This window comes from Argopecten irradians, chromosome 9, assembly GCF_041381155.1.
Source record: "Argopecten irradians isolate NY chromosome 9, Ai_NY, whole genome shotgun sequence".
In the NCBI taxonomy this organism is placed as follows: Eukaryota; Metazoa; Mollusca; class Bivalvia; order Pectinida; family Pectinidae; genus Argopecten; species Argopecten irradians.
Genome location: NC_091142.1, coordinates 11,113,876 through 11,128,817, shown reverse-complemented (window position 1 = coordinate 11,128,817; position 14,942 = coordinate 11,113,876). Strand labels below are relative to the sequence as shown.

General features: G+C 35.4%; 1 protein-coding gene across 6 annotated transcripts in view; it reads left to right on the top strand.

Annotated features, from left to right (window-relative positions):
- LOC138331437 (tenascin-X-like) overlaps positions 1-14,942 on the top strand; it is an 86,652-nt gene that overhangs the window by 26,634 nt on the left and 45,076 nt on the right. The window contains exons 1-4 of one of the 6 annotated variants that reach the window (XM_069279065.1): positions 7,210-7,408; positions 8,337-8,624; positions 10,353-10,634; positions 11,559-11,846. The exons of 3 other annotated variants lie outside the window; for them this stretch is intronic. In XM_069279065.1, coding sequence (XP_069135166.1) covers positions 7,225-7,408; positions 8,337-8,624; positions 10,353-10,634; positions 11,559-11,846 — 1,042 coding nt within the window. In that variant the 5' untranslated portion in view covers positions 7,210-7,224. Of the gene's footprint in view, positions 1-7,151; positions 7,409-8,336; positions 8,625-10,352; positions 10,635-11,558; positions 11,847-14,942 lie in introns of those variants that run through there. 2 more of the 6 variants (XM_069279066.1, XM_069279069.1) reach the window with 2 other exon arrangements.

Sequence of the window (14,942 nt, the reverse complement as noted above, 5' to 3'; positions counted from 1 at the left end):
TACTTTTTTATCTAGCCATTGATTTATTTAATCATCTATTGACAGTATTGTTTATTGCACAACATCATTGTGTTTCCAAATTTTAGTTGGTTTTACTTAATGTTAAACGAAGGTATCGGTCAAAAGATATCGCAACTATAAAGTCCTTCCTCTTAACATACAAACACAAACATAAGAAACAACAGACCTAGAAAATAGTGATAGACATTTAATACAAAACTTACTTTTTCATGAAATAAAAATATTTTAAAGTGAATAGTCGGGCAAATGAAGGCTAAAGTTGGTAAAATGGTATTAATCCAGTATATTTTCTGATGAAATCGAAAAATAGAATTTCCCATCAAAATCGCTCTACATGAGAAGAATTTTTTTTTTCATATTAAAGGAATTCTAAAACGTCCTTCCGGCTGGCTATGTCTGGTTGACATTTCCACGCAGTCTCGCTTTCAAAAGAGCTGGACGAATTGACTTTTAGAACTGCTAAAATACGGGGCTTTTCCATAATTTCAATGGTCAACCTGAACAATACACTGGGATTTCGATTTACATTGGTTATAACCCTTTTGATATAAAAATTTAGTAGTTGGTATCTGTATGACCTGCCCCTAAGTGTCCCACGTACGCTCGGCAGCAAAGTGTATTTTAACATTTTAAAACTAGAATGTATTCCTTCAACAGTGCCCTCACCACCCGGTCCAATAACGCGGTATAACATCGATGTTTTTGAACCACGAGTAGATCTGTGGTGGACGGCATCGACAGGATTTGTGGAGAAGTATGAAGTGGTACTGAAGGACTGTGAGGCGGAAGTGGTGGCGGAAGTGGTCACAGAGGAAACAGAGCTGTCAATCCCTTTTCCGATCATCAACAATAAGATATCACCTGCCTTTAATGTGGAGATTTATTCTTTGGCATATGACGTACATAGTAAACCTCAAACTGAAAGGGTTCATGTGGAAGGTTTGTGGTATACCTGGTTTTCGTTATATTAGATCCATTTTCAGAATAATTTTATTTTTGTTTTATAAACAATAAAATAATTTAGGCTTGGTTTTTGAAACATTGCCTGTCAAAATCAACTATCGAAATGACCAGAAGAATGCTTAGATGCTTAACTATATCTTTCTTTCACTCAACAAACTGCATACATTCTTTTTACATGGGCGACTTTCTTAAACAGTCGTAGTTGTTAAAGATGCTCCACCGCCGATAGAGAATAACAGTTACATATTTACCATTTGGACAATAATTGATATTTAATTGTTATTTGCGCAATTAGTACCTCATTCCTTATATATAGATTATAGTGCCATGGGCTTTCATTAAGGATGCAATTAATGATATCAAATACTTTTATTATTCTGAAGTAAAACAAGAACCTCAAACATTTCAATGATGGTAATAGTGTAAAGTAAGTACACTATGTAACTTGTGTTACTGAAGAAAAATACTCATTCGCCTGCTCCTGTTTTGTTTTTTTTCTTTTTTAAAATACCCATTCGTATTTGGTATAGCACCTTTAATAGGGCGTTAAAAATCGATCAAACTACATATGCGTTTTTTTTTAAATCTGAAGACAATCCAAGACAGATGTGTTATTGTAAACGTGAAAATTTACGCGAAGGGGGAATTTTCGCTGATTACTCGAAGGTCGCTTGATCGCGAAAATAACCCCCTAATATTTTATACATGTATAAACTTTGTTGTTAAAAGTAGGATAGTGTATCTATCGCGAAAATAACAACACCGTGAAAGTTTTGTAATGCAATTCGCGAAATTAAGCTCTCGCGAAATTATCCACGTTTACAGTACTTAAGGATTGCAGTTGTCTTACATCGTCTACTGAAAGAACGGAAGGAAGTCAATTAATCCGGAATAATTTTCATTTGTAGATTATTATCTGATCAATCGAGAACTTCATGCAACACAAGAGGACTCGAAATCTGTGAGACTATCGTGGAAACATCCTTTCTACCGATTAGTAGACAGTTATGAGGTTCAGTGGGCAGAGAGACATTCCGATCAGTACACTGTCATGGCTGTAGACTCGGAGACGACTTCAGTTATCATACCGGATCTGAATCCTGGTAAAACTTATAAATTCAGAATGGCGTCCGTCCTACCCAAAGCCTGTCGACTAGAGGGGAATTTTCTTTCGAAGGACATCACTTTTAAATTAGGTACTGACATCTCACTTCTTTTATTGATTATATTGTGTTATTGGATATATTGTAAGTTGTTTACCTAATATGATCTAAGGGAAACAATTATAGCTCTTAATGTGTATGAATTTATGGTAAGGTAGTTTTACAGTTTTAACAAAAGATGTAGTACCGAAAGGATGTGTCTTCTGTGATCACTAAAATGTATCGAGTTCACCATTATAGTAACCATACTTCACAACAGCACTACATGATGGAGAATCCAAAGCGTTTTAGTGCACTTTACACATAATTTAACTTTTCATCTTATTTCGACTGTGTGGCTGGCGAGTCTTAGTACTCGCGACAGTCGGATCTTGGCTTGCCGGTCAGACATTGCTGTGCCCGTGCCATATGCGTTTTGGTGGGAACATGAACATGCTATTGTATTGCATATTGTGGACTTCATCATTTGATTTATTTGAGCAAATTATTATGAATTCCAAAATCACCTGGTGGCATTATATCATTGTAATTCTACTGTGGATAAGTATGCTTTCTTTAATTGAAAATTGATTCTACGTTAATGTGTGAAACTGGCGATGTGACAGACGTTACGTGCCCATTTATTTAGTTTCCAAGAAAGGGAATTCCTTCTTCGTGTTTGTTCCATTAAAACATGTATGATTACTGTCCTTACATTTACATCAGCCCAGCTGCAAGATGGTATATCAGCCCGACCCCGGATCATACGGAGGTGCTGGAAACGATGTCGTAGTATTATATATGTTGAACTTTGGTTGATTTCATGAAGAATTTTGAAGTGATGTTTATTGTTAAATTCATTTGAAGTTGAACTGTTCCATTCTGACATATCTCTCCAAACTGAAAAAAATTTCAACACTTGATGACAATATGAACTTTGATATCTAGATTGTAATTTACAGATGTATACTTTTTTATCTAGCCATTGATTTATTTAATCATCTATTGACAGTATTGTTTATTGCACAACATCATTGTGTTTCCAAATTTTAGTTGGTTTTACATAATGTTAAACGAAGGTATCGGTCAAAAGATATCGCAACTATAAAGTCCTTCCTCTTAACATACAAACACAAACATAAGAAACAACAGACCTAGAAAATAGTGATAGACATTTAATACAAAACTTACTTTTTCATGAAATAAAAATATTTTAAAGTGAATAGTCGGGCAAATGAAGGCTAAAGTTGGTAAAATGGTATTAATCCAGTATATTTTCTGATGAAATCGAAAAATAGAATTTCCCATCAAAATCGCTCTACATGAGAAGAATTTTTTTTTTCATATTAAAGGAATTCTAAAACGTCCTTCCGGCTGGCTATGTCTGGTTGACATTTCCACGCAGTCTCGCTTTCAAAAGAGCTGGACGAATTGACTTTTAGAACTGCTAAAACACGGGGCTTTTCCATAATTTCAATGGTCAAAACTGAACAACCTATGCAGAAATTGACCGTAGTTTGGTATGTAAATTGTATAAGGACTTTTCGAAGGCCAATGAACACATTAAGACTGGGTTTCTTCGCCCGACTATTCACTTTATTGATGTATATTTTGTCAAACAATACACTGGGATTTCGATTTACATTGGTTATAACCCTTTTGATATAAAAATTTAGTAGTTGGTATCTGTGTGACCTGCCCCTAAGTGTCCCACGTACGCTCGGCAGCAAAGTGTATTTTAACATTTTAAAACTAGAATGTATTCCTTCAACAGTGCCCTCACCACCCGGTCCAATAACGCGGTATAACATCGATGTTTTTGAACCACGAGTAGATCTGTGGTGGACGGCATCGACAGGATTTGTGGAGAAGTATGAAGTGGTACTGAAGGACTGTGAGGCGGAAGTGGTGGCGGAAGTGGTCACAGAGGAAACAGAGCTGTCAATCCCTTTTCCGATCATCAACAATAAGATATCACCTGCCTTTAATGTGGAGATTTATTCTTTGGCATATGACGTACATAGTAAACCTCAAACTGAAAGGGTTCATGTGGAAGGTTTGTGGTATACCTGGTTTTCGTTATATTAGATCCATTTTCAGAATAATTTTATTTTTGTTTTATAAACAATAAAATAATTTAGGTTTGGTTTTTGAAACATTGCCTGTCAAAATCAACTATCGAAATGACCAGAAGAATGCTTAGATGCTTAACTATATCTTTCTTTCACTCAACAAACTGCATACATTCTTTTTACATGGGCGACTTTCTTAAACAGTCGTAGTTGTTAAAGATGCTCCACCGCCGATAGAGAATAACAGTTACATATTTACCATTTGGACAATAATTGATATTTAATTGTTATTTGCGCAATTAGTACCTCATTCCTTATATATAGATTATAGTGCCATGGGCTTTCATTAAGGATGCAATTAATGATATCAAATACTTTTATTATTCTGAAGTAAAACAAGAACCTCAAACATTTCAATGATGGTAATAGTGTAAAGTAAGTACACTATGTAACTTGTGTTACTGAAGAAAAATACTCATTCGCCTGCTCCTGTTTTTTTTTTCTTTTTTAAAATACCCATTCGTATTTGGTATAGCACCTTTAATAGGGCGTTAAAAATCGATCAAACTACATATGCGTTTTTTTTTAAATCTGAAGACAATCCAAGACAGATGTGTTATTGTAAACGTGAAAATTTACGCGAAGGGGGAATTTTCGCTGATTACTCGAAGGTCGCTTGATCGCGAAAATAACCCCCTAATATTTTATACATGTATAAACTTTGTTGTTAAAAGTAGGATAGTGTATCTATCGCGAAAATAACAACACCGTGAAAGTTTTGTAATGCAATTCGCGAAATTAAGCTCTCGCGAAATTATCCACGTTTACAGTACTTAAGGATTGCAGTTGTCTTACATCGTCTACTGAAAGAACGGAAGGAAGTCAATTAATCCGGAATAATTTTCATTTGTAGATTATTATCTGATCAATCGAGAACTTCATGCAACACAAGAGGACTCGAAATCTGTGAGACTATCGTGGAAACATCCTTTCTACCGATTAGTAGACAGTTATGAGGTTCAGTGGGCAGAGAGACATTCCGATCAGTACACTGTCATGGCTGTAGACTCGGAGACGACTTCAGTTATCATACCGGATCTGAATCCTGGTAAAACTTATAAATTCAGAATGGCGTCCGTCCTACCCAAAGCCTGTCGACTAGAGGGGAATTTTCTTTCGAAGGACATCACTTTTAAATTAGGTACTGACATCTCACTTCTTTTATTGATTATATTGTGTTATTGGATATATTGTAAGTTGTTTACCTAATATGGTCTAAGGGAAACAATTATAGCTCTTAATGTGTATGAATTTATGGTAAGGAAGTTTTACAGTTTTAACAAAAGATGTAGTACCGAAAGGATGTGTCTTCTGTGATCACTAAAATGTATCGAGTTCACCATTATAGTAACCATACTTCACAACAGCACTACATGATGGAGAATCCAAAGCGTTTTAGTGCACTTTACACATAATTTAACTTTTCATCTTATTTCGACTGTGTGGCTGGCGAGTCTTAGTACTCGCGACAGTCGGATCTTGGCTTGCCGGTCAGACATTGCTGTGCCCGTGCCATGTGCGTTTTGGTGGGAACATGAACATGCTATTGTATTGCATATTGTGGACTTCATCATTTGATTTATTCGAGCAAATTATTATGAATTCCAAAATCACCTAGTGGCATTATATCATTGTAATTCTACTGTGGATAAGTATGCTTTCTTTAATTGAAAATTGATTCTACGTTAATGTGTGAAACTGGCGATGTGACAGACGTTACGTGCCCATTTATTTAGTTTCCAAGAAAGGGAATTCCTTCTTCGTGTTTGTTCCATTAAAACATGTATGATTACTGTCCTTACATTTACATCAGCCCAGCTGCAAGATGGTATATCAGCCCGACCCCGGATCATACGGAGGTGCTGGAAACGATGTCGTAGTATTATATATGTTGAACTTTGGTTGATTTTCATGAAGACTTTTGAAGTGATGTTTATTGTTAAATTCATTTGAAGTTGAACTGTTCCATTCTGACATATCTCTCCAAACTGAAAAAAATTTCAACACTTGATGACAATATGAACTTTGATATCTAGATTGTAATTTACAGATGTATACTTTTTTTATCAAGCCATTGATTTATCTAATCATCTATTGACAGTATTGTTTATTGCACAACATCATTGGGTTTCCAAATTTTAGTTGGTTTTGCTTAATGTTAAACGAAGGTATCGAAAGATCAAAAGATATCGCAACTATAAAATCCTTCCTCTTAACATACAAACACAAACATAAGAAACAACAGACCTAGAAAATAGTGATAGACATTTAATACAAAACTTATTTTTTTGATGAAATAAAAATATTTTAAAGTGAATAGTCGGGCAAATGAAGGCTAAAGTTGGTAAAATGGTATTAATCCAGTATATTTTCTGATGAAATCGAAAAATAGAATTTCCCATCAAAATCGCTCTACATGAGAAGAATTTTTTTTTTCATATTAAAGGAATTCTAAAACGTCCTTCCGGCTGGCTATGTCTGGTTGACATTTCCACGCAGTCTCGCTTTCAAAAGAGCTGGACGAATTGACTTTTAGAACTGCTAAAACACGGGGCTTTTCCATAATTTCAATGGTCAAAACTGAACAACCTATGCAGAAATTGACCGTAGTTTGGTATGTAAATTGTATAAGGACTTTTCGAAGGCCAATGAACACATTAAGACTGGGTTTCTTCGCCCGACTATTCACTTTATTGATGTATATTTTGTAAACAATACACTGGGATTTCGATTTACATTGGTTATAACCCTTTTGATATAAAAATTTAGTAGTTGGTATCTGTATGACCTGCCCCTAAGTGTCCCACGTACGCTCGGCAGCAAAGTGTATTTTAACATTTTAAAACTAGAATGTATTCCTTCAACAGTGCCCTCACCACCCGGTCCAATAACGCGGTATAACATCGATGTTTTTGAACCACGAGTAGATCTGTGGTGGACGGCATCGACAGGATTTGTGGAGAAGTATGAAAGTGGTACTGAAGGACTGTGAGGCGGAAGTGGTGGCGGAAGTGGTCACAGAGGAAACAGAGCTGTCAATCCCTTTTCCGATCATCAACAATAAGATATCACCTGCCTTTAATGTGGAGATTTATTCTTTGGCATATGACGTACATAGTAAACCTCAAACTGAAAGGGTTCATGTGGAAGGTTTGTGGTATACCTGGTTTTCGTTATATTAGATCCATTTTCAGAATAATTTTATTTTTGTTTTATAAACAATAAAATAATTTAGGTTTGGTTTTTGAAACATTGCCTGTCAAAATCAACTATCGAAATGACCAGAAGAATGCTTAGATGCTTAACTATATCTTTCTTTCACTCAACAAACTGCATACATTCTTTTTACATGGGCGACTTTCTTAAACAGTCGTAGTTGTTAAAGATGCTCCACCGCCGATAGAGAATAACAGTTACATATTTACCATTTGGACAATAATTGATATTTAATTGTTATTTGCGCAATTAGTACCTCATTCCTTATATATAGATTATAGTGCCATGGGCTTTCATTAAGGATGCAATTAATGATATCAAATACTTTTATTATTCTGAAGTAAAACAAGAACCTCAAACATTTCAATGATGGTAATAGTGTAAAGTAAGTACACTATGTAACTTGTGTTACTGAAGAAAAATACTCATTCGCCTGCTCCTGTTTTTTTTTTCTTTTTTAAAATACCCATTCGTATTTGGTATAGCACCTTTAATAGGGCGTTAAAAATCGATCAAACTACATATGCGTTTTTTTAAAATCTGAAGACAATCCAAGACAGATGTGTTATTGTAAACGTGAAAATTTACGCGAAGGGGGAATTTTCGCTGATTACTCGAAGGTCGCTTGATCGCGAAAATAACCCCCTAATATTTTATACATGTATAAACTTTGTTGTTAAAAGTAGGATAGTGTATCTATCGCGAAAATAACAACACCGTGAAAGTTTTGTAATGCAATTCGCGAAATTAAGCTCTCGCGAAATTATCCACGTTTACAGTACTTAAGGATTGCAGTTGTCTTACATCGTCTACTGAAAGAACGGAAGGAAGTCAATTAATCCGGAATAATTTTCATTTGTAGATTATTATCTGATCAATCGAGAACTTCATGCAACACAAGAGGACTCGAAATCTGTGAGACTATCGTGGAAACATCCTTTCTACCGATTAGTAGACAGTTATGAGGTTCAGTGGGCAGAGAGACATTCCGATCAGTACACTGTCATGGCTGTAGACTCGGAGACGACTTCAGTTATCATACCGGATCTGAATCCTGGTAAAACTTATAAATTCAGAATGGCGTCCGTCCTACCCAAAGCCTGTCGACTAGAGGGGAATTTTCTTTCGAAGGACATCACTTTTAAATTAGGTACTGACATCTCACTTCTTTTATTGATTATATTGTGTTATTGGATATATTGTAAGTTGTTTACCTAATATGATCTAAGGGAAACAATTATAGCTCTTAATGTGTATGAATTTATGGTAAGGTAGTTTTACAGTTTTAACAAAAGATGTAGTACCGAAAGGATGTGTCTTCTGTGATCACTAAAATGTATCGAGTTCACCATTATAGTAACCATACTTCACAACAGCACTACATGATGGAGAATCCAAAGCGTTTTAGTGCACTTTACACATAATTTAACTTTTCATCTTATTTCGACTGTGTGGCTGGCGAGTCTTAGTACTCGCGACAGTCGGATCTTGGCTTGCCGGTCAGACATTGCTGTGCCCGTGCCATATGCGTTTTGGTGGGAACATGAACATGCTATTGTATTGCATATTGTGGACTTCATCATTTGATTTATTTGAGCAAATTATTATGAATTCCAAAATCACCTGGTGGCATTATATCATTGTAATTCTACTGTGGATAAGTATGCTTTCTTTAATTGAAAATTGATTCTACGTTAATGTGTGAAACTGGCGATGTGACAGACGTTACGTGCCCATTTATTTAGTTTCCAAGAAAGGGAATTCCTTCTTCGTGTTTGTTCCATTAAAACATGTATGATTACTGTCCTTACATTTACATCAGCCCAGCTGCAAGATGGTATATCAGCCCGACCCCGGATCATACGGAGGTGCTGGAAACGATGTCGTAGTATTATATATGTTGAACTTTGGTTGATTTCATGAAGAATTTTGAAGTGATGTTTATTGTTAAATTCATTTGAAGTTGAACTGTTCCATTCTGACATATCTCTCCAAACTGAAAAAAATTTCAACACTTGATGACAATATGAACTTTGATATCTAGATTGTAATTTACAGATGTATACTTTTTTATCTAGCCATTGATTTATTTAATCATCTATTGACAGTATTGTTTATTGCACAACATCATTGTGTTTCCAAATTTTAGTTGGTTTTACATAATGTTAAACGAAGGTATCGGTCAAAAGATATCGCAACTATAAAGTCCTTCCTCTTAACATACAAACACAAACATAAGAAACAACAGACCTAGAAAATAGTGATAGACATTTAATACAAAACTTACTTTTTCATGAAATAAAAAATATTTTAAAGTGAATAGTCGGGCAAATGAAGGCTAAAGTTGGTAAAATGGTATTAATCCAGTATATTTTCTGATTGAAATCGAAAAATAGAGTTTCCCATCAAAATCGCTCTACATGAGAAGATTTTTTTTTTTTTTCATATTAAAGGAATTCTAAAACGTCCTTCCGGCTGGCTATGTCTGGTTGACATTTCCACGCAGTCTCGCTTTCAAAAGAGCTGGACGAATTGACTTTTAGAACTGCTAAAACACGGGGCTTTTCCATAATTTCAATGGTCAAAACTGAACAACCTATGCAGAAATTGACCGTAGTTTGGTATGTAAATTGTATAAGGACTTTTCGAAGGCCAATGAACGCATTAAGACTGGGTTCTTCGTCGCCCGACTATTCACTTTATTGATGTATATTTTGTCAAACAATACACTGGGATTTCGATTTACATTGGTTATAACCCTTTTGATATAAAAAAATGAGTAGTTGGTATCTGTGTGACCTGCCCCTAAGTGTCCCACGTACGCTCGGCAGCAAAGTGTATTTTAACATTTTAAAACTAGAATGTATTCCTTCAACAGTGCCCTCACCACCCGGTCCAATAACGCGGTATAACATCGATGTTTTTGAACCACGGGTAGATCTGTGGTGGACGGCATCGACAGGATTTGTGGAGAAGTATGAAGTGGTACTGAAGGACTGTGAGGCGGAAGTGGTGGCGGAAGTGGTCACAGAGGAAACAGAGCTGTCAATCCCTTTTCCGATCATCAACAATAAGATATCACCTGCCTTTAATGTGGAGATTTATTCTTTGGCATATGGCGTACATAGTAAACCTCAAACTGAAAGGGTTCATGTGGAAGGTTTGTGGTATACCTGGTTTTCGTTATATTAGATCCATTTTCAGAATAATTTTATTTTTGTTGTATAAACAATAAAATAATTTAGGTTTGGTTTTTGAAACATTGCCTGTCACAATCAAGTATCGAAATGACCAGAAGAATGCTTAGATGCTTAACTATATCTTTCTTTCACTCAACAAACTGCATACATTCTTTTTACATGGGCGACTTTCTTAAACAGTCGTAGTTGTTAAAGATGCTCCACCGCCGATAGAGAATAACAGTTACATATTTACCATTTGGACAATAATTGATATTTAATTGTTATTTGCGCAATTAGTACCTCATTCTTTATATATAGATTATAGTGCCATGGGCTTTCTTTAAGGATGCAATTAATGATATCAAATACTTTTATTATTCTGAAGTAAAACAAGAACCTCAAACATTTCAATGATGGTAATAGTGTAAAGTAAGTACACTATGTAACTTGTGTTACTGAAGAAAAATACTCATTCGCCTGCTCCTGTTTTTTCTTTTTTAAAATACCCATTCGTATTTGGTATAGCACCTTTAATAGGGCGTTAAAAATCGATCAAACTACCTATGCGTTTTTTAAAATCTGAAGACAATCCAAGACAGATGTGTTATTGTAAACGTGAAAATTTACGCGAAGGGGGAATTTTCGCTGATTACTCGAAGGTCGCTTGATCGCGAAAATAACCCCCTAATATTTTATACATGTATAAACTTTGTTGTTAAAAGTAGGATAGTGTATCTATCGCGAAAATAACAACACCGTGAAAGCTTTGTAATGCAATTCGTGAAATTAAGCTCTCTCGAAAATATCGACGTTTATAGTACTTAAGGATTGGAGTTGTCGTTACATCGTCTACTGAAAAAATGGAAGGAAGTCAATTAATCCGGAATAATTTTCATTTGTAGATTATTATCTGATCATTCGAAAACTTCATGCCACACAAGAGGACTCGGAATCTGTGAGACTATCGTGGAAACATCCTTTCTACCGATTAGTAGACAGTTATGAGGTTCAGTGGGAAGAGAGACATTCCGATCACTACACTGTCATGGCTGTAGACTCGGAGACGACTTCAGTTATCATACCGGATCTGAATCCTGGTAAAACTTATAAATTCAGAATGGCGTCCGTCCTACCCAAAGCCTGTCGACTAGAGGGGAATTTTCTTTCGAAGGACATCACTTTTAAATTAGGTACTGACATCTCACTTCTTTTATTGATTATATTGTGTTATTGGATATATTGTAAGTTGTTTACCTAATATGGTCTAAGGGAAACAATTATAGCTCTTAATGTGTATGAATTTATGGTAAGGAAGTTTTACAGTTTTAACAAAAGATGTAGTACCGAAAGGATGTGTCTTCTGTGATCACCTAAAATGTATCGAGTTCACCATTATAGTAACCATACTTCACAACAACACAAGCCCGAACCCAGGATACATAACGGAGGTGCTGGAAACGATGTCGTAGTATTATATATGTTGAACTTTGGTTAAAACGATTTCATGTTGACGATTTTTGAAGTGATGTTTATTGTTAAATTCATTTGAAGTTGAACTGTTCCATTCGACATATCTCTCCCAAACTGAGTGAAAAAAATTTCAAAACTTGATGACAATATGAACTTTGATATCTAGCCAATTGGACTAATTTACAGATGTATAGCTGTTTATATCTAGCCATTGGTTTATTTAATCATCTATTGGGACAGTCCTATTGTTTATTGCACAACTTCATTGTGTTTCCAAAACCTTTAGCTATGGTTTTTTACATAATGCGTTTTTGTTAAACGAAGGTATCGGTTCAAATGTGATAGAAAATTTCCCATACAAAATCGCTGACGTAGCAAGAAAGATAAAAAATTATTTTTTCATAAATGAAAGGAATTCTAAAACGTCCTTCCGGCTGGAGCTGTAAGTCTGGTTGGACATTTCCACGCAGTCTTGCTTTCAAAAGAGCTGGACGAATTGACTTTTAGAACTGCTAAAACACGGGGCTTTTTCCATAATTTCAATGGTCAAAACTGAACAACCTATGCAGAAATTGACCGTAGTTTGGTATGTAAATTGTATAAGGACTTTTCGAAGGCCAATGGGCACATTAAGACTGGGTTTCTTCGCCCGACTATTCACTTTATTGATGTATATTTTGTCAAACAATACACTGGGATTTCGATTTACATTGGTTATAACCCTTTTGATATAAAAATTTAGTAGTTGGTATCTGTGTGACCTGCCCCTAAGTATCCCACGTACGCTCAGCAGCAAAGTGTATTTTAACATTTTAAAACTAGAATGTATTCCTTCAACAGTGCCCTCACCACCGGTCCAATAACGCGGTATAACATCGATGTTTTTTGAACCACGAGTAGATCTGTGGTGGACGGCATCGACAGGATTTGTGGAGAAGTATGAAGTGGTACTGAAGGACTGTGAGGCGGAATGAGTGGTGGCGGAAGTGGTCACAGAGGAAACAGAGCTGTCAATCCCTTTCCGATCATCAACAATAAGATATCACCTGCCTTTAATTGTGGAGATTTATTCTTTGGCATATGGCGTACATAGTAAACCTCAAACTGAAAGGGTTCATGTGAGAAGGTTTGTGGTTATACCTGGTTTTCGTTTATATTAGATCCATTTTCAGAATAATTTTGTTTTTGTTGTATAAACAATAAATAATTTAGGTTTGGTTTTTGAAACATTGCCTGTCACAATCAACTATCGAAATGACCAGAAGAATGCTTAGATGCTTAAACTATATCTTTCTTTCACTCAACAAGACTGCATACATTCTTTTTACATGGGCGACTTTCTTAAACAGTCGTAGTTGTTAAAGATGCTCCACCGCCGATAGAGAATAACAGTTTACATATTTACCATTTGGACAATAATTGATATTTAATTGTTATTTGCGCGCAATTAGTACCATCATTCCTTATATATAGATTTATAGTGCCATGGGCTTTCATTAAGGGGGATGCAAATTAATTCGATATCAAATACTTTTATTATTCTGAAGTAAAACAAGAACCCTCAAACATTTCAATGATGGTAATAGTGTAAAGTAAGTACACTATGTAACTTGTGTTACAGAAGAAAAATACTCATTCGTCTGCTCCTGTTTTTTCTTTTTTTAAAATACCCATTCATATTTGGTATAGCACCTTTAATAGGGCGTTTAAAAAATCGTATCAAACTACCTATGTCGTTTTTTTTTTAAAATCTGAAGACAATCCAAGACAGATGTGTTTTATTGTAAAACGTGAAAATTTACGCGAAGGGGGAATTTTCGCTGATTACTCGAAGGTTCGCTTGATTCGCGAAAAAAATAACCCCCTAATATTTTTATACATGAGTATAAACTTTGTTGTTAAAAGTAGGATAGTGTATCTATCGCGAAAAAAATAACAACACCGTGAAAAGTTTTGTAAATGCAATTCGTGAAATTAAGCTCTCTCGAAAATATCGACGTTTATAGATACTTAAGGATTGGAGTTGTCGTTACATCGTCTACTGAAAAAATGGAAGGAAGTCAATTAATCCGGAATAATATTTCATTTGTAGATTATTATCTGATCATTCGAAAAACTTCATGCCACACAAGAGGACTCGGAATCTGTGAGACTATCGTGGGTGGAAACATCCTTTCTACCGATTAGTAGAGCAGTTATGAGGTTCCAGTGGGCAGAGAGACATTCCGATCAGTACAACTGTCATGGCTTGTAGACTCGGAGACGACTTCAGTTATCATAGCGGATCTGAATCCTGGTAAAAACTTATAAATTCAGAATGGCGTCCGTCCTACCCAAAGCCTGTCGACTAGAGGGGGAAATTTTCTTTCGAAGGACATCACTTTTTAAAATAGGTACTGACATCTCACTTCTTTTATTGATTATATTGTGTTATTGGATATATTGTAAGTTTGTTTACCTAATATGAGTTCTAAGGGAAACAATTATAGCTTCTTAATGTGTATGAATTTATGGTAAGGAATTTTACAGTTTTAACAAAAGATGTATACCGAAAGGATGTGTCTTCCTGTGATCACTAAAATGTATCGAGTTCACCATTATAGTAATTATACTTCACAACCAGCACTACATGATCGGAGAAATCCAAAGCGTTTAAGTGCACTTTTAACCACATAATTTAAACTTTATCAATAGCCTGTTGTGGCTTGCCTCTGGTCAGTCTACAAGACCTTTCAATATGTTAGTATTAAGGATGGGATATTCTACCCGAGGGTCACAATATGTAGTAAAAACCCTAGGATTGCCGAGTGGTTTTG